The 22,342-nt window shown below is 38.4% G+C and overlaps 1 protein-coding gene across 4 annotated transcripts in view; it reads right to left on the bottom strand.

Annotated features, from left to right (window-relative positions):
• Positions 1–15,464, bottom strand: part of NUDT15 (nudix hydrolase 15) — a 72,394-nt gene extending 56,930 nt beyond the window's left edge. For 2 of the 4 annotated variants that reach the window (XM_079137688.1, XM_079137687.1), the window contains exons 1-3: positions 15,146–15,464; positions 10,699–10,895; positions 7,377–7,489 (exon numbers count right to left, since the gene is read on the bottom strand). In XM_079137688.1, coding sequence (XP_078993814.1) covers positions 7,377–7,489; positions 10,699–10,895; positions 15,146–15,306 — 471 coding nt within the window. In that variant the 5' untranslated portion in view covers positions 15,307–15,464. Of the gene's footprint in view, positions 1–1,431; positions 2,301–2,589; positions 4,458–7,376; positions 7,490–10,698; positions 10,896–15,145 lie in introns of those variants that run through there. The other 2 variants (XM_079137689.1, XM_079137686.1) reach the window with 2 other exon arrangements.
• Between the last annotated feature and the right edge of the window lie 6,878 nt (positions 15,465–22,342).

The following is a 22,342-nucleotide window of genomic DNA, read 5'->3' as shown; positions in this document are numbered from 1 at the left end:
GATCACAGGGGGTGTACCTATGGGGCTTACATTTTGTCCCTGGTCTGCAGTATCTCGGCTTCCTGGAGCCGTGTCCTGAGCCAATTTCCTCTCCATGCCCTTTTGCCATTATGTGCTGCCTACCTTGGGGGGCACAGCAACAATGAGACCTCTGAAACTGTGAGCCCCAAATAAACTTTTCCTCCTCTAAAATTATTCTTGTCAGTACTTTTGGTCATAGTCACAGTGTTCAAAAAAAAAAAAAAAAAAAAGGCTGACTAAAACAATCAGCAATGACCTGGAGAACCTGAAACCCTCAGGATGCTGGTATAAAATGGTAGACATTTTATTCCTTAAAAGTCAAACATAGTTAACTGTATAGTCCAGAAATTCCACTTTTAAGTATATGTCAAAGAGAACTGAAAACATGTCTGCAAAAACTTGCACACAAGTTTTTAAGTTTTATTCACAAAAGTCAAAAGAAACAAGTGTCCAACTTATGAGTGGGTAAATAAAAAGTATATACATCTATAAAAAGGAATGATGTACTGATACTACATCATGAATGAAAAAGTAAGTGAGCAACTAGAGAAATGCAAATTAAAACTACACTGAGATTTTATCTCACTTCAGTCAGAATGGCAATTATTAAGAATACAAGTAACAAATGTTGGTGAGGATGTGGGGAAAAAGGTACTCACACGATGCTGATGGGACTGCAAATTGGTGCAACCACTCTGGAAAGCAGTATGGAGATTCCTCAAAAAACTAGTAATGGACCAATATTTGACCCAGCTATCCTACTCCTCAGTATATATCCAAAGGATTTAAAATCAGCATTTTATAGTGACTACATCAATGTTTATAGCAGCACAATTCACAATAGCTAAGCTATGGAACCTCCTGGGGGCTCTTCAACAGATGAATGGATGAAGAAAATGTGATATATATACACAATGGAGTATTGCTCAGCCATTAAGAAGAATGACTATGAAATTTGCCAGTACATGGATGGAGACTACCATGCTAAGTGAGAGAAGCCAGTCCCCAAAGGCCAAATGTGCAGTGTTTTTGTTGATATGGAAGCTAACCCACAATAAAGGCAGGTGGGGGAAAGAATAGAAATTTAATAGATTAGACAAAGGGGAATGAAGGGAAGGGGAGATAGGAAAAGGGTTTGCTATGTACATATAATGAATACACCACAGGGAATCCTGCCACCATATGCATTAGCAAGAATGGGCTCCTAATTAGAGTAAGATATATTCCATGCTTGTAAAATTGTATCAAAAATGGATTCTGTCATGTAAAACTACAAAGAACCAATAAAATAGTAAGTGAAAGGAGCAACACAAAAGCATGTGTTGTATGATTCCATTTTTATGAAAGTTCTGGAGTAGGCAAATCTTTAGAGCCAGAACGAACGTGTGGCTTTAAAGAAATGTTGGAAAGACAGATGGGGAGTGACTACCAATGGTTACAGGGTTCCTTTTTTTTATTCTTTCAGATTTTTATTATACGTATTATTATACGTAATAGTGGAATTTATTGTTGTACATTCATATATGTGTAGATAATACAATTTATTTGTTCTGTATCATTCCCCAGCATTTCCCTTTTCTTTTCCTCCTCCCGCTCACCCCCAGTCCCTTTACTACATGTAGGATTTTTTCTTTTTTATTTTTTTGGTACCAGGGATTGTACCTAGGGGCACTTAACCATTGAGCCACAGTCCCAGACCTCTTTAATTTTTTTAATATTCACTAAGTTGCTTAGGGCCCAAGTTGCTGAGGTTGACCTTGAACTTGTAATCCTCCTGAGTTGCTGGGATTACAGGGATGTGCCACCACACCTAGTTAAGGTTTCTTTTTGATGGAAGTAAAAATGTTCTGAAATTGGATGGTGATGCTTGAAAAACTGAATCAACTAAAAATCACTGAAGTTTACACTTGATTTCTTTAAAATTATTTTTATATATTTCAGTTGCTAATGGACCTTTATTTTATTCATTTATTTATATGCAGTGCTGAGAATTGAACCCAGTGCCTCACACATGCTAGGCAAGCGCTCCACCACTGGGCCACAACCCCAGCCCCCAAGTTTACACTTTAAAAGGGTGAATTTTATGATGTATGAATTACATCTCAATAAAAAGTATAATATCAATTTGAAAGTTATGTCAACATCGAGAAACAACTTAGAAAAATATTCTAACAACTTCTGCAATTTTCCAGGAATAAAACTTTACCAGGGCTGGAGGTGTGGCTTGGTGGAAGAGTGTTTGCCAAGCATGTTCAAGGTCCTGGGTTTGATCTGCAGCACTACAAAAATAAAATAAATAAATAAATAAATAATCAAGATTGGTAAATTTAGTAATATATGCCATAAAACAAATATTCAGGTTTGAAATTCTGAGAGTATAAATATTTTATCTCATAGTTCAATTTGCTTACCTTTGTATAATCAACATAAATTAGCTTTACTGGCATACCAATGTATATAAATTTCTTTTTTTTCTTTTTTTTTGCGATACTGGGGATCGAACCCAGGGCCTTGTGATTGCGAGGCAAGCACTCTACCAGCTGAGCTATCTCCCCAGCCTGCTATATATAAATTTCACCATGTCATTACACAGTCAATAAAATATTGACCAATTAAAAAAGGAAAAAAATGGAGGGGATGGAAAGGTGACACATGGAGTAAATATGGCAAATCTGGGTACTTGCTGAATGGGGTACAGGAATGTGGGAGTTCATTGTATTATTTTCTATTTCTAGTATGTTTAAATATTTATGTTAAAAAACCTCCACATCAAAAGTTCCCCTCAAACACTGTTTTAAAATGCTGGAGAATGGAAAAGTTTGATCTCTTCTGAAACCTTTGATGTTGCCAAAACTCCAATTCAGGATTGCAGCCATGGAAGGAATGTTTTTTGATTCTATCACAATACTTTGAACATAGCTATGAGATTCAGGCCACTTGTCTTAGTTTGCTAAGGCTGCAATAACAAATATGACAGATTGGGTGCTTTATGTAATAGAAATTTGTTGTCTCACAATTCTGGAGGCCAGAAGTCTAAGATCAAGATGTCGACAGGGTTGCTTTCTTTTGGGGCTGTCTCCTTGGCTTGCAGGAGGCTGCCTTCTCACTGCATCTTCATGTGGGTCTTTTTTCTACATGTGTGTCCCCTGGCATCTCTTATAGGTGTTCAGATTTACTTTTGATGAAGACAAGAGTCAGAATGGCCCATACGAATGGCCTCATTTAAACTTAATCGCCTCTTTTACTGCCTTACCTCCAAATATAATCGCATTCTCAAATATTGGGAGTTGGGTCCTCAACAAAGAACTGTGGTGGGACACACTGCTGTGCATAACACCAGCTAAGAGCCTATATAAATTACTGAATGTTTAAAGAATGTTTACCTAGGAAGATATTTGTTTTTTTATTTTTCATTTATTTTTGGAACTGGGGTTTGAACCCGGGGTAAGATATAACTGAGACCTTTTCATTTTTTATTTTGAGACAGGGTCTTGCTAAGTTGCTTAGCTGGCTTAAAACTTGTGTTCCTTTTGCGTCATCCTCCTGAACTGCTGGTATTATAGGTATGTGCCACTGCACCTGGACATGCTTTTTAAATTTTACATTCAGTTTGTTATATGTACATTTGCATGTTGACTTCCCTTGTATAAACAACTTATCTCATGGTCATTTAAAGAAATTCATGGTTACAAGGTAGGTTCTTTTACTCCTTAAATAAGGCATACATTTCCTCAATCTTTTGCTTGAATTTCCCTTTAATTCTGACCAAAATACTTGACAAGAACAACTTAGAAAAGTTTATTTTGGCTCACAATTTCAGAGGATTTGGTCTGTGGACAGCTGCATGAAGGCAGAAACATGGCCGAAGGCATTTGGGAGGGAAGCTGCTCAGCTCATGGGAGCCAGGAAGCAATGAGAGAAAAGAAGGGTCTGGGGTGAAGATAAACCCTTCCAGGGTACACTTCCAGGGCATACTGCCAGGGGTCTATTTCCTTCAATCAAGTCCCACCTCCCAGTAGTCCACTGATGAGACCCGCACCCTCATGATCCAATCATTGCCTAAAAGCCCACCTCTGAACCTTGCTGCACAGGGGACCATGCTTCAGCACATGAGCTCTTGGGAGACATTTCAGATCCAAACCATAATACCTTCTGTTTCGTGGAATCATATATTAGCATTAGAGACCTTTGAGGATGTGCAGATCAGGCATATGGAATAGGTCTCAATGACTGCTGCTGACAGCTGTATTGAAAAGGCTTCCTAGGCTGAATGAGAAAGAGTATTTGCCATACCTGATGTAGCTTAGTGCCTTTAGAGGCGTCATTCAATCATTTGTTCATTCATTGTAAATTTGAGCACCTCTATGTTCTGGGCACTTCATTACATGCTGAGGGTATGGCACTGAATAAGACAGAGGAAGTCTGCCTTCCTGGAACTTATGAAACACAGGGAGAAATAGATCATAAGCATACAAATAAATAAAATGAATCCAGATAATATAATAAAGAAGAAAAGGAAAATATAAGGAACCAAGTTTCAAATTCAACAATTATTACAACAACTTTGTTTTTCAAAAGAAGGTAAAAACATACCTTCCAAGGGTTGTGGAAGAGACCAGCAAAGTATTCAAAAACAAATAAATAGATACATGAATGTTAAAAAAAAAAAAACTACGATTAATGTTATATATCATTATAAGAATTTTTATAGTTGAACACAAGGGTCTCTCATGAAGTATAACCCAAAGTTCTCATAAACTTTAAAACAAAAGCAAGAAACGTCATGCTTTGGGTGTGCTGCTTTTCCCCAGACTAAAATGTTCACCATTTGATCTTGGAGTATTTAAACGTAAAGTCCAAGACTCACGAACACTATACTTTTCTCAAAATGAGTATTCCTAACCCTGTCTTTGATTCTATTGTGTGTAGTAAGTCTGAAAAAAGAAATCATTCTGAAAGGGGAAAAAGTGTGTCAACTACAATAGTTCGCAAAGTCAACAATCAACGTTAATCATTTCGCTATCATCGAAAACACAGTTGTTGCTGCAGGTTAATATGAAAATATTCTCAGACATTTGCTATTAAGTGCTTTAAGAATGAACTTTTTCCAAATTTCCCCCACTTAATCTTTTTCTGATCTGGTAAGTTTTATGTGTATAGAGTACACTCTAACATGGTTTCTTTTTAATGAAGTATAATTAGTATTGTTAGTATTTCGTCAAAGTTATTACAATGTGATTTTGCTACAAAGTGTCAACAGTTTCATGTGCTTGGTAAGCTGTAGTTGCCTATTTAGCTAAGCACACCCCATATTATGAAAGTTAGACTTGTGCAAAGTACAATGGCTACTGTCTCAAAAGTAGTATTTCTCAAAGTGTAGCCACAAGCCTTGAATGTCAGATCACCTGGGTGGTTGTTAGAAGACAAACTCAAGAACCTGCTCCTTAGCAGCTGAATAGGAATCTTCATGTGAGGTCTTATGCACACCAAGTTTGGATGGACACCAAGTGCCTGAAACCTTCTTAATCACTACAATTTACTATCTGAGAATCCCCTCTAGGAGTTCGCATTCATAAACCAAAATAGACAAAGAATATACCAACAAATATACCCAAACAGGAAAAAAAAGGAACCTCTTCACTGCACAAAATTCAGTGTATCAAGGAATACACATTTATCAAACTTGAACTCCTCAAATATTCTGGCATCAAAAAATGTATAAAGATACAACTCACAGAAAATGAGATTTACAAATGTTAAATTATATACACATAAAATTTTAAAAAAACAATTGAAAAAGAACTTAAAAATGATATTCATAGACTAGAAATTCCTTTGTAGCAAGTATTACAAAAATACCAGAGTCTTTTGAAAGTGCAAAATTCAAATGTAAACTTAAAGAGAAATACAGGATTTCACATAAGTGGGCTCATAAAGGATATAATCTTATGGTCTAATCCGGAAGTTCTCAAATTTTTTGGGTTTTGGATCCATTTATACTTTTAACAATTACAAAGAGATTTTGTTTTTGTATGATTTTTTTTTGTTTTGTAGGCTCTCTATTGAACTGAAACACTTCCATTGCACCTACCCCATCTAGAGATACTTATTATATTAAGAACAAAAACAAAAAATGTTTGAATTTTTATTAATCATTTTCAAAGAAAAATCTAACATACATTAACATAATGTTTTTGAAAAATAACTTTTTCTAAAACAAAAAATTTGTAAGTGAGAAGTGTCACACATTTCTGCAAATACCGTTAATATGTGACTTCATATTAAAAAGCAGGATTCTCATATCTGCATTAGCATTCAGTCTGTTACAACGTCACACCTCAAGCAGCCTCTGCAAAATTCCACCATAGGCTCGTGAAAGAATGAAAGTGAAAAAGTTAAATGATATCTTAGTATTTTAACCATAGCTTTGGCCTTGAATACCCTGAAAGGTCCTCTTGAGGACCCACCTAGACCGCACTTTGAGAGCCACTGCCTTAAAGTACTCTCATTTTACACATAAGCCTACTGGATCTCAGGCAGAGAAGGTGAGAAACTCAGAGTGACCTGCCTGTTAATGGCAGGATACAGATCTTAGATGCGTGGTCTCACTTCTCTTAGTTTAGGTTCTCAATCAGAAACCTGAGAATACGCCTTATTGGCCTATCCTGTTCTCTAGTTATAATATAATTGTCACAATATATTACCAAAAATTTTTTGAATGCAAAAGGAAAATCAACAAACATGATGAAATCTGCAACAGATATTGGAATTGGAATTATACCTGAATTTGAACTGAAACACTTGTAAGGCAAGTTCCACTGTAACTACCCCATGCAAATTGTAATGACAAACCACACGGTAAATATCACAGATAAATATGGAAAGATTAACCACAATATCCCTATTTATCCTCCATTCTGTGTCTGAAATACATTTCAATGATCTATTCAGAAAGATTTTTCTCAAGGGTGGTAGGTATTACACCTGAACTTGAACTGAAATATTTGTAAGGCAAGTTCCGCTGTAACTACTCCATGCAAATTGTAATGACAAACCACACAGTAAATATCACAGATAAATATGGAAAGATTAACCACAATATTCCTATTTATCCTATATTCTGTGTCTGAAATACATTTCAATGACCTATTCAGAAAGATTTTCTCAAGGGCGGTAAGTATTTAAGAGAATGCAAATAAATTGGCAACATATGGAACTTTTTTTTTTTAGATAAAATGGAGTTGTTCTGAAATGTAGATATTTTACATTCCCTAACTAGACCTTATTTTTGTCTTTTAAAAAATAAAATCAAGGCGTCTTCTTGGCACCTAGAGATTATTTCCCTTATATCCTACCAGATGGTTCAGATCTTCTTTAAATGGATCATAGCCTTGCTCTTTTAAACATCGGAGTGCCCAGAAGAGCTGGTCTACTGGAGGAAATTCTTCCCAAGGAACCCATTCCCAACCTAGAAAAGAAAGAAACCAAATCAATGTATTTAGCTGACAGAGAATAAGGAGTACTTATTCTGGTAAGCTATTTTTTTTTTTTTTCTTTTGGGTACTGGGATGGAGCCCAGGGTTGCTTAACCACTAAGCCACATCCTCAGCCCTTTTTATTTTATATTTAGAGACAGAGTCTCACTAAGTTGCTGAGGGCCTTCTAAATTGCTTAGGTTGGCTTCGAACTTTTGATCCTCCTGCTTCAGCCTCCCAAGCGACTGGGATTACAGGAATGTGCCATGGTGCCCTGCTAGTAAGCTAATTTATATTTAGAAAAAAATGAACTGAATTTAGGAGGGATCTATTAATAAATCCAAAGTGATGCTTTACATTAGCTTAACTATACAAATACGATTTGCACTTAAAATGAAGATCTTAAAAGAAGAGACTGGTGATCATGTAAAACATTGTGTTATTTGAATAGGAAGTCAAGTTTACACATACCACATCATGATAAAACCCAGATTTAGTATAATTCAATATTTAAATATTTACCTAAATATTTAATATCTGAACACATATTTAAATATTTGTTTCAAAATGCAAAAAAAACTTATATAGGTACATTAAAATATATCAGTTTCTTTCCCTATAAAATAAGGTAAATTAGAAAATTCCTAAGTTATCCTTCACCTATTTAAAAAAAAAAAAAAAAAAAAACTAACAGAGGTTGCGCACAGGAAAAAAAAAATACTGTGCCTTGGAATATTTTATATAGAAAGACAAATACAGAGGGAGCTTATTTTTAAAAAATCCACTGAAAAAGGGAAAATTTAACAGTGTTTGTTAGTTGGAAAATGCACGAAATCATAGAAAAAGATTCTAGAGATTGGTGTTTTCTTTAATGATTTAGAAATAAATAACATAAAAGCACAGATACTCAAGACAGGTGAATATATAAATATTATTATATTACGACATACACTCCATGTTCTAAACAGGAATTTTTAGAATTATATGTTTTTACCTTTGTATGAGTGCTTTTTCTTCTACTAAGTGTTTCTCTGCCTATGAAATACAGGTATGTATTTAGTACAATAATGCACAGAACAAAGAAGCCATGAAATTGGAACAAATACAGAAAGAGCTGATTAGCAACTGTGATCACACACTAACCGCAAGAGAGAGAGATCAAGAGGAGGAGAGAATATTACCCTAGGTAAATGTATGATTACGCAAATTGTATGCCTCTACTTCATGTACAAACAGAGAGAGACGAGATGTATCCCATTTGTTTACAATAAAAATCAAAAAAAAAAAAAAAAAAAAAAAAAGAGGAGGAGAGATAAGGAGATGGAGAGAAATCAAGATGCCCAATAACGTGCTGCAAGATACTGAATTAACTGAGTCTCAAAACAGCTGTCTGTAGCGGGTGGTGCAACCTGAAATTCCAGCCTCTGCAACTTAGTGTGACTGTGTCTCATAATAAAATAAAAAGTTCTGGGGACATAGTTCAGTGGTAGAGCACCCTTGAGCTCGATCTTTAGTACTTGAGTGGGGGGTGAGAGAATGTACATGTGCTGTGATAATTTTATCCCCCATTTCCTAGAAAAAAAAAAAGTTTGAATGATTTTCCTAATATGAACGTACAGCTCTTGGAAAGATGAAGTAAATGGTAAACTGAAGCAGGCTCTCCAAATCCAGGACCCGAGGAACAATGGAAAGAGACTGCATCACTACCCACTGTTACCGTTTGGTATGACTTGAGTGGATCCCACAAAGGTTCCTGTCCTGGAGGCTTGGTTCCCCAGGGTAGGGATGTTGGAAATGAAAGGTGGGGCCTAGTGGGAGGTGATTAGGTCTTTAAGAGGGATTAAAGCTTTTCTCATAGGTTCTCTGTGGTGTGTTGTTATAAAGAGTGAGCCTGGCCCTTCCCGGTCTCTTGCACCTCATTTGCACACATATCTTCTGTACATGGCTGCTTCCCTTTCCCCTTCTCTAGCACATTTTCATTTTGAAGACACTAGATGTTTACAGGGGAGGTCCAGTACATAAGACTACTTGGGGTGTGTGTGTGTATGTGCACATATACACATATTTTTTAAATACATATATTTAAAATTTTTGATTTTTTTTTTTAGTTTCTTGTCTTTTTTTTTTTTTTTTTAATAGTACTAGGGATTGAACACAGAGGTGCTTTATCACTCAGCTTTATCCCCAGACCTTTTTTACTTTTGGAGACATGGTCTTGATAAATTGCCCAGGCTGGCCTTGAACTTGTGATCCACCTGTCTTAGTCTCCCTAGTATCTGGGATTATAGGCATTAGTCACTGTGCCTGGCTTTCTTAGTTTTTTCTGGAGAGATGACACATGTGAAGCCTTTAGAACAATGCTTTTGTCATTGAAGCTTTCAGAACATTCAATTCAACATAGAAGGTAACAGACAACTCTTTTGTCAGTGTGATCATTCTCTGCAAAAGGAAGGTATTACTTCTCCTATGTAGATGAGAAAACTGAGGAAATTACACACACAAAAATAATATTTTTCTTAAAATTACAACCTGAGAAAAAATTAAACATTAACAACAACAAAAAAAATGAATACTTACTGAGCACTTACTATGTTTACTAGGTTTGCATATATATTAACTCACTTAATCCTTATAATACCCCATCTAAAGTTGTTACTATTACCACAAATGAGAAAAGAAGTCCAGACATTAAATAACTTGCCCAAGGTCACAGCACAGAGTAAAATAACCAAGACACAAACCCACACCATCTGGTTTCTTATGTTCCTCAGGATTTTAGCATATCTGCGTATCTATATTGTCCAGTCTTTTGGGGCTGCTATAACAGAATACCTTAGATTAGGTGGCTACAGAAAACAGATATTTATATTGGCTGGAAGTCCAATATCAAGACCTTGGCAGATTTGGTGTCTGGCAAGGACCCATTTCCTGGCTCATAGACAACCATCTGCTCTCTGAATTCTTATATGGAGGAAGGGGTGAGGGGTCTATCTGGAGTCTTTTTATAAAGGCATTAATCCTATTCAGGAGGCCCCACCTCCTGTTAGCATCGCCCTGGGTAACAAATTTCAGCATATGAATTTTGGGGGAACACAGATATGAAGAGAACATAATCCTCTTCATATGGCAAGAGAGTGTAATATTCCTGCCAACAATATGCCCTCCACAAAGAAATATGCATTATAATATATAATTATCTTACTTTCATTTTTTTCAGGTTCTACATTCTTTGGTTCCGAATCATGAGTCAAATCTACTTCTCCTTTCATTAATATGGTGACGTAATGGTAATTCTCTTTCTCAGTGAAAGAATTCACCACCGAGGCAAAGCGGACATTTTTCAGGTGAAGAGCTGCTTCTTCCCAGGTTTCTCTTTGCGCACATTCTTCCCAGGTCTCACTGGAAAACAAAAATGTACTATTGTTATTAAATTCTATTTATGTAAATATCTTTGCCATGAAATTCTTGGTTAGAAATCTCTAGCACAAAGCAAAAACAACCGCAATTAGCCTACTCTTTAAAATGGTATATCAACAACCCTGCCTTCAACATTCTGCACATCCTATAGTAACCTAAATACCAAAAGGACTTCATATTAAAAAAAAAAAAAAATTAACATTTAGTCAATTTGGCACTAATTCATAGGCCTGGAAGCAAACCTATGCAACCAGGGGAAGTTTAGTATATTAGTTAAGAGCACAGGCTTTGTAGTCAACTAGACGTAGGCTGGATATGAAAGTCCATTACTTGCTACTTTGGATAAGCAAAAAGAGGAATATTACCTTCTCATGGGGTTGTTATAATTGTATGGGAGTATATTATGGCTCTTCCTACACTCACAGAATTTCAGTTTAAGCCTCAAAATTAAAGACAATAGGCAACTAGCACCTCTAGATTCTCATGAGTATAGCAGAAGAACAAGCAGATGTCATCTGAGCTCAAAGGTTTGCTAAGGAAGTCTTCTGACCCTAATCCTACACAGGTTGCATAAAAAAGGCAGGAGGTATTTGGGAGGAAGTAAAGTTGTGAATTTTCAGCCTACTATGAATATTTCCCTTGTTCCCAAAGAGTGGCTGACTGTTCCCAACCAGTTTAGAGAGACTCTCCAGAATCAGTTGGGATAGGGTATGACTCCCAATAAAGAGATACTGATGTGTCACTCCCCTGCCAAAGACATATAATGAGCTGTAGAAACTCAGCCCTACCCCAGTGTATCAGAACAGGGGTGATAGGAGGGCAAGGACTCTTGTAGAAAACTGAAATGTGTTCCTTACAGTTTCAGGATACATGTGAATACAGGTTGACACTTATTCCGGCCTTAGGAATTTGGAAGGTGAGAGACTAACTAGAGCAGTCAGTTCATGAAAGCTGAGCAAGGAAAGTGGGCAGCAGTGAAATAGCATCATTTCTATTGCATATTTCCTTTGGGCAAAGCAGATGTCACAAAAGACTGCTGGGTATTCTAATAGGAAACCCCAATAGGAAAAAAAATGCAGGGTGATGTACTAGAAGCAAGAGCTAGAGATGGGGCACTAGGGTCACAAAAAGTTGCCCAGGTCAAGGACAGAAATCCTCACGGAATTTCTGAACAACTGACAAACACGTACCAAGAAAGAAAGCACACACCTGGATAGAGGATACCAACAGAGAGGGCACCAATGGACAGATTACAGCTGTCCTAGTCACATAAAAAGTTCATTACTTCTTCCTCCTCCACACACTGGAGAAGGAAAGTCAGAAACAGCAGTGAAGAGAGGAAGAGTTGGACAAAGAGCAAAACAGTGGCTTTTATCTCCACACTACAGGGAGAGATTAAGCATGAGAAGTGAGACTGAAGGTTTAAACTGGACTTTTAAATGCTTGGAAGTGAATCATAATTATAAGCGCAAAAGGATGGAGGCAGACCTCAATGGATTCAGAGAAACCTTAATTCCTTTGCGGACTCTGGTTTTATAGGGTACAATGATGTAATCATTGGAAGCCCAGTACACGCACTTTTGACCGCCAGGGGCTAGTTGTACAGGTTAAAATTTTAACTTAGGAGGATGGTTGTAAAAGGTTGAAACTCATTGTTCTTACTCTAGGATCTATTGTTTCCCAGAGTGTCCATATTTGCTATGCCTCCATTTAGGGCTAATTTGCAATGGGGGAAGGTCTGAGTTTAGGGCCCACTGTTATTAGGAAAAGGTGCCACTAAGAGAGGTTTAACGTTTGGCCAATTTCCCCTCCCTCATCTGGAGCCACACTGTCCCTCTTTTTTCTTGGGGGGCTGTCATTTAGGAATATGATTTTCCATAACCCTTCCATAATAACCAAAATATGATTTGTTTTTGTGAAATAAATAATAAAATTTAAAGGAAATGTCACCAGAACAGAGAAAGGAAAAGATAACTCATGTTTGAAGACAATGGAAGGAGAAAAGAAACCCATTTTCTGTTTGTTCCCCCATCAAATTTAGCCCATTTGATACAGTTATATAAACATCAAATGAAAGGGTACCTGAGAAGGGCTTAGCATGCTATCTAAGCACTTAGAAAAACCTCAATCAAGGTCAGTTATGATCACTTGGTAACTGGATCAAGACTCCTACACGTTCTTGTGTTAAGATAGTTATCTCTAGCAAGTGCTCTAGTAATTATTCTTTTAGCCTGTGTTTAGTTTGTGATCTAAGTTTGGCTAATGCACACGGACAATCAACAAAGTACAAATGTGTGGTTATGTGGGCAATTTTGTTCATAATCTAAGAAACTTAATTGATGGTTTATCTTAATTATCTGAAATGATAAACATGATGCTTTAAATTCTGAAGAACATTTTAAAAACTATGTAAGTTAAAAGAACATATGAATTTCGTATTTTATAAAGGCCAAATTCTGATTAAGCACCAGAACTATACTTCTAACTACCATTTTATAAGAAATATGGTGGGTTACAACATGGACATAATGACATAAATTCTTCAGGAAAAACACCCCACATTCTTCAACAAATAAATGGCATGAGCAACAGGGGATCAACAATTACTTTTAGAGTGAGGAACAATGCAATATATGCACTTCCTTTGATCTTGATTGGTACACAACAGTGAAAAGACATTTTAAAGAAAACTGAGGGGCTGGGGAGATAGTTCAGTCAGTAGAGTGCTTGCCTTGCAAGCACAAGGCCCCGGGTTCGATCCCCAGCACCACCCCCCCCCCCAAAAAAAAAAAAAAAAAAAAAAAAGAAAGAAAATTGAGGAGTACCATACATAGACTATCAGAAAATACTAAATAATTATTTTGAGGGGCTGGGGTTGTGGCTCAGTGCTAGAGCACTTGCCTAGCATGTGTGAGGCACTGGGTTCGATTCTCAGCACCACATATAAATAAATAAAATAAAGGTCCATCAATAACTAAAAAATATTTTTAAAAAGTAATTATTTTGAGCCAGATGTAGTAGACCACATCTGTAATCCCAGCAATTCACAAGGGTGAGGCAGGAGGATTCCAAGTTCCAGGCCAGTCTCAACAATTTAATGAGGTCCTAAGCAACTTACAGAGATCCTGAGTCAAAATTTAAAAAAAAAAAAAAATGTATATAAATAAAAAGGGCTAGGGATGTAGGTCAGTGGTAAAGCACCCCCGGGTTCACTCCCCAGTACCAAATATAAAAGTTATTTTGTTGGGTAGGAAAATGGTATTGTGTGGTTTCTTTTTAGTCTGAGATACACAGACATATACTGAACTATTCAGGGTTTCTAATACTTTAGGTTTCATCTTTATTTATTAAAGTAAGGCCTTCATCTATTAGAAGGGTTGTAAGCTGTTGGCAAATGGAGAGACACCAAGGAGGCTCCTCACACCCTTTCTTTATTTAGGGATAATATAACGGAATGTCTTAACACAGCCCGGAAAAGCAGGTGTGAGGGTCTGTATTTTGGGTGGGCAATGGAGGAGCAGTTAGATGGAATAACAAGACGCTCTGTGGAGGTTCCTAAGGATTCACTCTTTTCTCCGTTTTATGTATGCTGGATTTTGAAAATACAATAAAAAAAGGCAAAACGTCCTGGATCTGGAGGCTTCAGACGCTGTTGATCTATTCTTCATTTCAATCTTATTACTTCAGGATCCACTTCTTGCAACCCATACTTGCTTCACTTTCGTGTAGAACTCTGAATCGCCCAACCCCCTCTGTCGGTCTGACATAGTTTACAATCGCAAAAAAGAGCCTTCAAAGAATATTTCGCCCAACGTCCCCATTTTTAAGACGAAGAGAGTGAGGCGCGGTCTCACTAGCCCATTGGCTCAGCGTGCAACTCGAGCAGTAGGTATTAAGTGTAGCCGTGCACGTCAGATCGCAGGGGAACCGTGCAAATGTCGTGACGACACCCGACTGCTCGAGCTTAGACACGCCCTCTGTCCCCTCGCTTGTGCACACTAAGACGCCCTTTTACTGAAGCTGCGGTCAAGCGAGGACAGACGTCCTTATTCAAACCAGGATCCCTTCTCGGCGGGAACCTGCCGGGCACGGAAGGGAACCCGGAAACGAAAGAGAAACGACGCAGCGTCAGCGCGGACGAGCGTACGTGAACACGCACGGCGCATGCACGGCCCGAACGTGTCCTTCTTGCGCGCGTTCCGCTTTCCGGGGTCGAAATGGGAGTTGCTTACCCGAACTCCAGATGACCCCCTGGAAGCTGAAAACTGCCGGCTCCAAAGGACCCTTTCCTCTTCCCCAGGAGGACGCAACGAGGATGCTCGCAGCTGGTCACCACCACTCCGACCCCCACCCCGGGCCGCCGCCGCCCCAGCGGCTCCGCGCTGGACATCATAGCGCCGGCGGGCCGGCCTGGCCGGGCCGGAAGTGATGTGCGCTCCGCGCTCGCGGGAGCTCCAATCTCTGCGCGAGCTGGTGCGGGCGGCAGAATCAAAGCAAGAACCACCCCGCCCCGCCTCAGCCTTTTGTACCTGGTGTTACCACCTCGCGCGGGTTGTCAGCTTTGGAAGCTGGGTTTCCCCTTTGAGGACGGCGGGCCACCAATTTAAACTAAGACCCCTTACCGTCTATTTTGAGGTAGGATAAAAGACAAAACGAAGGAGACATGGGGACAACGCAGGTGTGGCTAGATTTAAGTCACTTTCACATACCTTGATTACAAACAGCAATATTAAATCAATTGTTGGACCTTGTTACAGGTACACCCCTGTAATGCTATGTTCAAAAAAGCAGAATGCATCGAAAACAAAGAAGAAAGGAAAATAACACCAATCCCAGTAATGGACCACCTGTCAGTAAGTGACCTTGATTCTGATAATGATCAACTTAGTGAATGACTTCCCTGAATCCTGGTAATGGGGAACCTGTCCAGTTACCAACACAGAAGTGAAAGCATCCTCTTAGATCATATTCCTGTATTATTGATCTTATCCGTATAAATAAGCTTGGTTAATGATAGGGGACAGACATAAGCAGTGGGAACATGAGGCGAAGGAAATAATTCTATAAACTGGGCCCACTGTTCCTACCCCCCAACATGTTTTCACTTTTAAAAAGCAGTTTACCTGCAACTTTGCCTGACTTAATTCAACAGGATGTTACCTTTCTCAGCAAACTGCCTGTTATCTCTAGGGGAAAGGAAGGCCTGAAATGCCCATAAAAAGAACACAAGTTACCCCGAAGTAGGAATGGGGTACTTTTGTGACTCTTATCCAGACCAGATCCCAGAACTCAGGGAGATAAGGATAATTATTCCTGACCATGAAATCTGTACGAACAGGTTCCAATTAGAACCAATCAGCATGGGCCACAGTGACCTAGAGTTGTCATGCACAGTGGAAACTTGAAAGTCTGATGTCATCCTGCCTTCAGCCAAAAGTCAAGAGGTGACCTGAGCCTGCTCAGGACTCTAGAAACTTCCCTGGGATTCCCTCCCAGGGGGGTCATGCCCTTCCTGTCCTCTGAGAAGACCCAGTCTCTTTCTTGAGAGGATCCCACTTTTTTTCTTTGCTCTCCCTTTTGATAAACTCATGCCTGTTGTTCTGAAATCTTTCTGGCATGATTGCAAGAATTGGGTGAGGAGGGCCTTCGCACTGCCTCCTCTTCAAGGCAGGCCTCTGTCCTGTAACAGTTCAGAAGTAATTAATGTGTTCACCAAACTTTGCATTCTGTCCTCTCAGTGAATTTATTTCTTTCACTCAATAAATTCAGTCTGTGGTTGGCCCTTCCTTAAATTCCTTTTTGCAAGGATGTAAAGGACCCTCACCACCTGAGTTGAGGTCCATCTCCCTTTTGGGGTACTTCTTCAGGACCCTAATCTGGGTGATACTTTAAACACTCATTTATTCACTCCCAGACCCTCCAAACCAATGATTATACGCCTGCTTTTATAAACCTCTGTGCCATTGCATGTTCTTTTTTTCATAAATGATCCTCTCCACACAAGAGAACTTACTATATTTCAAATCACTGAAGTATACCTGGACAAGAACAAATTGTGTAGAAACTAATCTCTGTGCTACTTTCAGAGACAGTTTTAATTCTTTGAACTATTTCATTATTTGCATAGATATTTCTAAGTATATGCTTATTCTGCATCCTAAGAAGTCCATAAAAAAGTTTTTAGAACAACTGAGTTTAGCAAAGTCATAAATTTCAAATATACAAAATTGATTATATATACTAGCAAAGAACAATCAGAAAATTGGACTTTAAAACCAATGCATCTATAATAGCATAGAAAATATAAAATAAGAATAAATTTAGCAAGAGATGTGTGTTCATTTTATTAAATCTTAAATTTAAATAGAAGGAAATAAACATTATGATCATGAATCAGAAGACTGAATATTGTTAAGATGACAATTATCTCCCAGTAGATTTATATACATTCAGTGTAATCCCAAACAAAACACCAGAAGGTTTTTTGTCTCCACCCCTATTCCCTACCCACCCCAGTAGAAACTGATAGGTGGCCTGATTCTAAAATTTATATGAACATGCAAAGGTCTAAATAAACAAAATAATTTTTCAAATGAAAAATTCAGAGGATACACAGACACAGACACACAAGAAATGAAAAGACCCTCAAACCATGCTTGGGACCATGTATAAAAATTAACTCAAAATGAATTGTAGACAGAAAAACATCTAAAAGTGTAAAATTTCTAGAGGAAAATCTTTGTGGTTTTGGGTTAGAGTTAGGCATAGATTTCTCAGACATGACATTAAAAGCATGATCCTTACAAGAAAAATTGATAATTTGGATTTCATCAAAATTAAAAATGTATTCTCTTTAGGAGAACTTGCTATGGTTTGAGTTGTGGTCCTTTCAAATTCATATGTTGAAACACTGCCCCTAATGTGAAGTAATTTGAAAATGGGGACCTTGGGAAGTAATTAATTGAGATGAGGTCATAAGACTTGGAGCACCCATGATAGGATTAGTACCCTTATAAAAAGCGATCAGAAACATCCTTCTACTCTGCCCCTGATCCCCCAGGCACAACAAGAAGTTGAGCATCCACAAGCCAGGAGAAAGTCATCACTTTGAACTGAATTTACCAACACCTTATTAATTTTGGACTTGCCAGTCTCTAGAACTATGAGAGAGAGATTTTGTTTCTGCCACAAAGCTTATGGTATTTTGTTATAAGAGTCCAAGCTAACCAAAATACTAAGAGAATAAAAAGACAAACTACAGACTGAGAGAAAATAATTGCAAAGCACATATCTGATAAGGGAATGGATCTAGAATATATAAAAAAATTCTCCAATACTCAATAATTAGAACAAATTGAAAATAAAGGGGCAAAAGAATTAAATAGATATTTCACTAAAAAGAGATACAATGGCAAATAAGCACATGAAGATATGTTCAATATCATGAATTGTTAGAAAAATGGGAATTTAAATTACAATGAGATACTTCAATGCCTGTATTAAAACGAGTAAGATTGAAACACATACACAAATGCTACTCCCATCCCAATACCAAAAATGCTCTAAAGATACAGAGTAGTTAGAACTCTCATGAACTGGTGGTGGGAATGAAAATAGTATATTCACTTTGGAAAACAATTCATTGTTTCAAAAAATGTAAAGTGTATGCTTATCATACTACTTAGCCATCCTACTCCTAGATAATTACCTGAGATAAATGAAAGTTTATACAAAGATCTGTATACAGCTATTATTTGAAATCATTAAAAACTGGAAACAACTCAAATATTTCTTCCATTGGTGAATGAATAAATCAGTGGTGACATTTATAAATGGAAAATTACTCAGCAATATAGAGGAATAAACTTCAGATAACCACAATGACATGGACGAATTGCAGTCCCATTATGCTCAGTGAAAGGAATCAGAAGGCTAGGGTTGTGGCTCTGGAAGAGTGCTCACATAGCATGCGTGAGCCCCTGGGTTCCATCTTCAGCACCACATAAAAATAAAATAAAGGTATTGTGTTCACCTACAACTAAAACAAAATATTAAAAAAAGAAAAAAGAAATCAGATGTAAAAGGCTACATGCTGAATAATTGGTGGGAAGGGGCAAAATAGGTAATAAATAATTGGGTTAGGACTGGGTCCCATCAGAGAGATGGGGGCTGATTCAAAAGGAAAGGAAATAAAATGCTATTATCTCCAAAGCCCTTTCCCCTCCTCCTCCAACCCGTTGCAGAGGCTATCTGCCTCCAGGGAGTTGATCCTCCCTGCAGGGAATTGTAGGAGTTGTTAATGAAGTACCTCCTGGGCAACCCTTTTCCTGCCCATTTGGGCAGACCTGGAGAGGCACCCCTGGAATGCTTCCTTCACACCTTGTGGTCACTAGTCATGTAGGCAAGATATGGGGAGGAGGGCATGAGAACAAAGGAAATCTAAAACCTATGAAAGGGGCAGGACACCCCTACTTCCTGGGGCACCCAGCTCTGGGGTCCCTTCTCTTCTGAGAAGTCTATCTCTGTTCTATTCTTTAAATAAAACTTGCTTTATAGCCTTGCCTCAGCATTTCCCAGGTGTTCAGTCTTCAACATCTGGGGAAATGGGACTTGGCCCTGATTGATTCTCATCACCATTATAAATTCTGTACTTAAGACAATCTGGAATAGGCCCAACTTGAGTCACAGAAAACAAGTCAGTGTTTGCCTGGGACTAAAGATACAGAAAAGGATTGACTACAAAAGGGCATGGGACATTTTCTGTAGTGATTAAGTGGATCTATATAGTGGTTATGGTGGTGGTGACTTGACTGTGTGTTTGTAACTCAGGATTATGTACTAAAAGGGCTGAATTTTACTATGTGTGTATCTGACATTAAAAAAAAAAAAGCAAAATAGAACAATGTAACGTTTGTTTGCAGGAAAGATAAGCCAAGATGCATTTTAGCAGTACAGAGAATGAAGGCACTGCATAATTAAACTGTTGCACTTAATATCAAAATTTGTCATCCTTTTGAGGCTGGGGAAAAAGGGCAATCAGTGTAGATAATGAATGACTGGGTCAGGAAGATGGGGGCTGATTCAAGAGGAAAGAAAATGCTAATACCTCCAAAGCATTTCCCTCTCCTCTAACTTGTTGCCAAGGTTACTTGCATCCATGGTATAATATAAAGCTGCAGTCATTTTACCGCTTCCCCACCCTTTACCCTGTAGCCATTTCTCCCTCTCCCATTTACAACCCAGATCCTCAGTCTTGGTGTTTCTTGGGTGTTCAACCTTCAGCAAGGGGTGGGGGGGATGGGACTTGGAGCACAGGTATCATCTCTGGTCTCACTTGTGTGTAGGTGTAGGTTCGTGTCTCTGAAGAGCATATTCCCAGGCAAGCTAGCCTTTGACTTGGGTTATGGGGAGTCAGGCTCCTTCTCTCACTGGGCCTTGGAGGACTTGGGGGACTGGTGGTGTTTATTATGGACATTTCTGTTAAAGAGAACAGTCTGCTCCTAAAACATAGTAAGGATTTGTGGGCTAAGAGTGGGTGAGTAGGTGAGGAGGACAGCCTCTGACATTTAGGATAAGTTACATTCAGTGGTCAGTTTCACGTTTTCCTTTATTGCATTATAATTCCATTTTATAATCCCAAAGTCTTCGATGAAGTCTGACTAGATGTTACTGCCTGGTCTTAGCTATGCATTGAAGAGATGGAATGGGACAAGAGTCTACCTTCACATAAAGGAAAGACTGAAGAGGAACATCAGTGCAGAGAAGCATTAAGGTCATGGAAGAGTCTTTGAGCTCGTACTTCCAGTACCCTGAACAATGACTAACACATAAGTGCCCTTAAATGAATACCTGAATGAAAGCTGGTCTCTACACCAATGTAACAGAATAGTTTCAATGTATTTACACAGCTAATAAATGATTTTTCCTGAAAACCTTATGCTGTATGTAAAAAGGTTGCATGAGTCACATAAAGCACAAATAGTTATGAAAGGAAAACACCATGCTGACATTTCTGAATCAGGTAAGAGAAGTACAAACCAAACCATTTAGATGTTACTCACTCTAATCAGAGAATTCACATGTCAGATTCCCTTCTGCAGGGTCCCAACCACTTGAACAGGGTACACCAGTAAGTACTGCAGCATTAGATCCTGACAACCTCTTAGGGCCACATCTCCTTCCTCGTTTATCCACATTCCCAGCTGAAGGGTAGAGGCTCAGACACGGGTTCCTCATCAGCTTAACTCCAAGACTTTACAAATGTGAGCCCTTCTCCTTCCCCTACACATGGAAATTGAGTACTGTCCATCTGGAGGACACTGAAATTCTCCCCAAACTGACTATTTGGTTCTGCTCCACTATATTTTTGTTTTAATGACAGTTTATCTGTTTATTTTGCATTCATCTTATTTATCTATTAAGTCAGTTTTTATCTGTAAGTTCTCCTATCTCACTTCACAATTTACACTAAATAAAGATCTCCTCATTGAAAACATTGCTAGCAATGAATCATGAACAGATCTTCCTTTACTTTCCTGAAAGTTACGTGACTCACACAGTTAGGATATAAGATGAAATGATTCAGTTACGGTAATGCTGCCCAATTCTTCCTTCCTTCCCCCATGACTCTTCAAGGGACTGATTTGGGAGAGAGGCCACTGTCTCTCATCTATTTCTTCATTCCTCCTTGCCCTAGGCAACCTTGTCCTAGCTGAATGTTCTTGGTTCTTCTGCCTAAGCCTCTGGTTTGAACTCACCCACTTTCTTTTTCTACTTTCCTCTTGGCAGTCCCTGTGTTTGACATTTGAAACAGTGTAATTCAAAACCCAGCTTGCAGTTTTCTGTAGTTTTGTGTGGTACCTATTATAACTGAATTGATACCAAAAGCTCAGTACTTGTCCCTAATGCTGATCCCATAACAAGGAAACGGTTTTGAGAGAAAAAAAAAAAAAAAAGAGGTTTTTATTGCTTTGCTAGCAAGGGAGAAGCACTCTTGCCCCTGAGGCTATGATTCTATCAGCTAGCAGGAACAGGGGACTTTTAAAGAAGGGGTACATAGACTACACTCCAGTTGTACCCTGACAGGATTTATATTTCATTTGTAGCCTTGAGATTGCTGTTTCTTAGATCCACAGGTGCCAACCCCAAATTTGGATTCCTTCATTCCTGTGGTCTGTGAGCCAAAGGACAGATTACTTGACCTAGGACTGGAAGAAAGTTAATCTTGCTTCCCCTTTGATTACAAGGGGGAGAAGGAAATGAGGAAAGAAAAAAAAAAAATGTTAGTTTTAAAATAAGCTGCGGTGGCAGAGTAGCAAGATTTGTATTCAAAGCATGAAGTGGACCCCATTAGAAAATCAAAAATTCAAATCACACTGCAACTCAGATGTCTGTCTGGCCTTTCCCCCAACACTCTTCATCACTAGCTG

This window comes from Sciurus vulgaris, assembly GCF_902686455.1.
Source record: "Sciurus vulgaris genome assembly, chromosome: 4".
NCBI lineage: Eukaryota > Metazoa > Chordata > Mammalia > Rodentia > Sciuridae > Sciurus > Sciurus vulgaris.
This window is presented reverse-complemented; position numbering and strand designations above follow the sequence as displayed.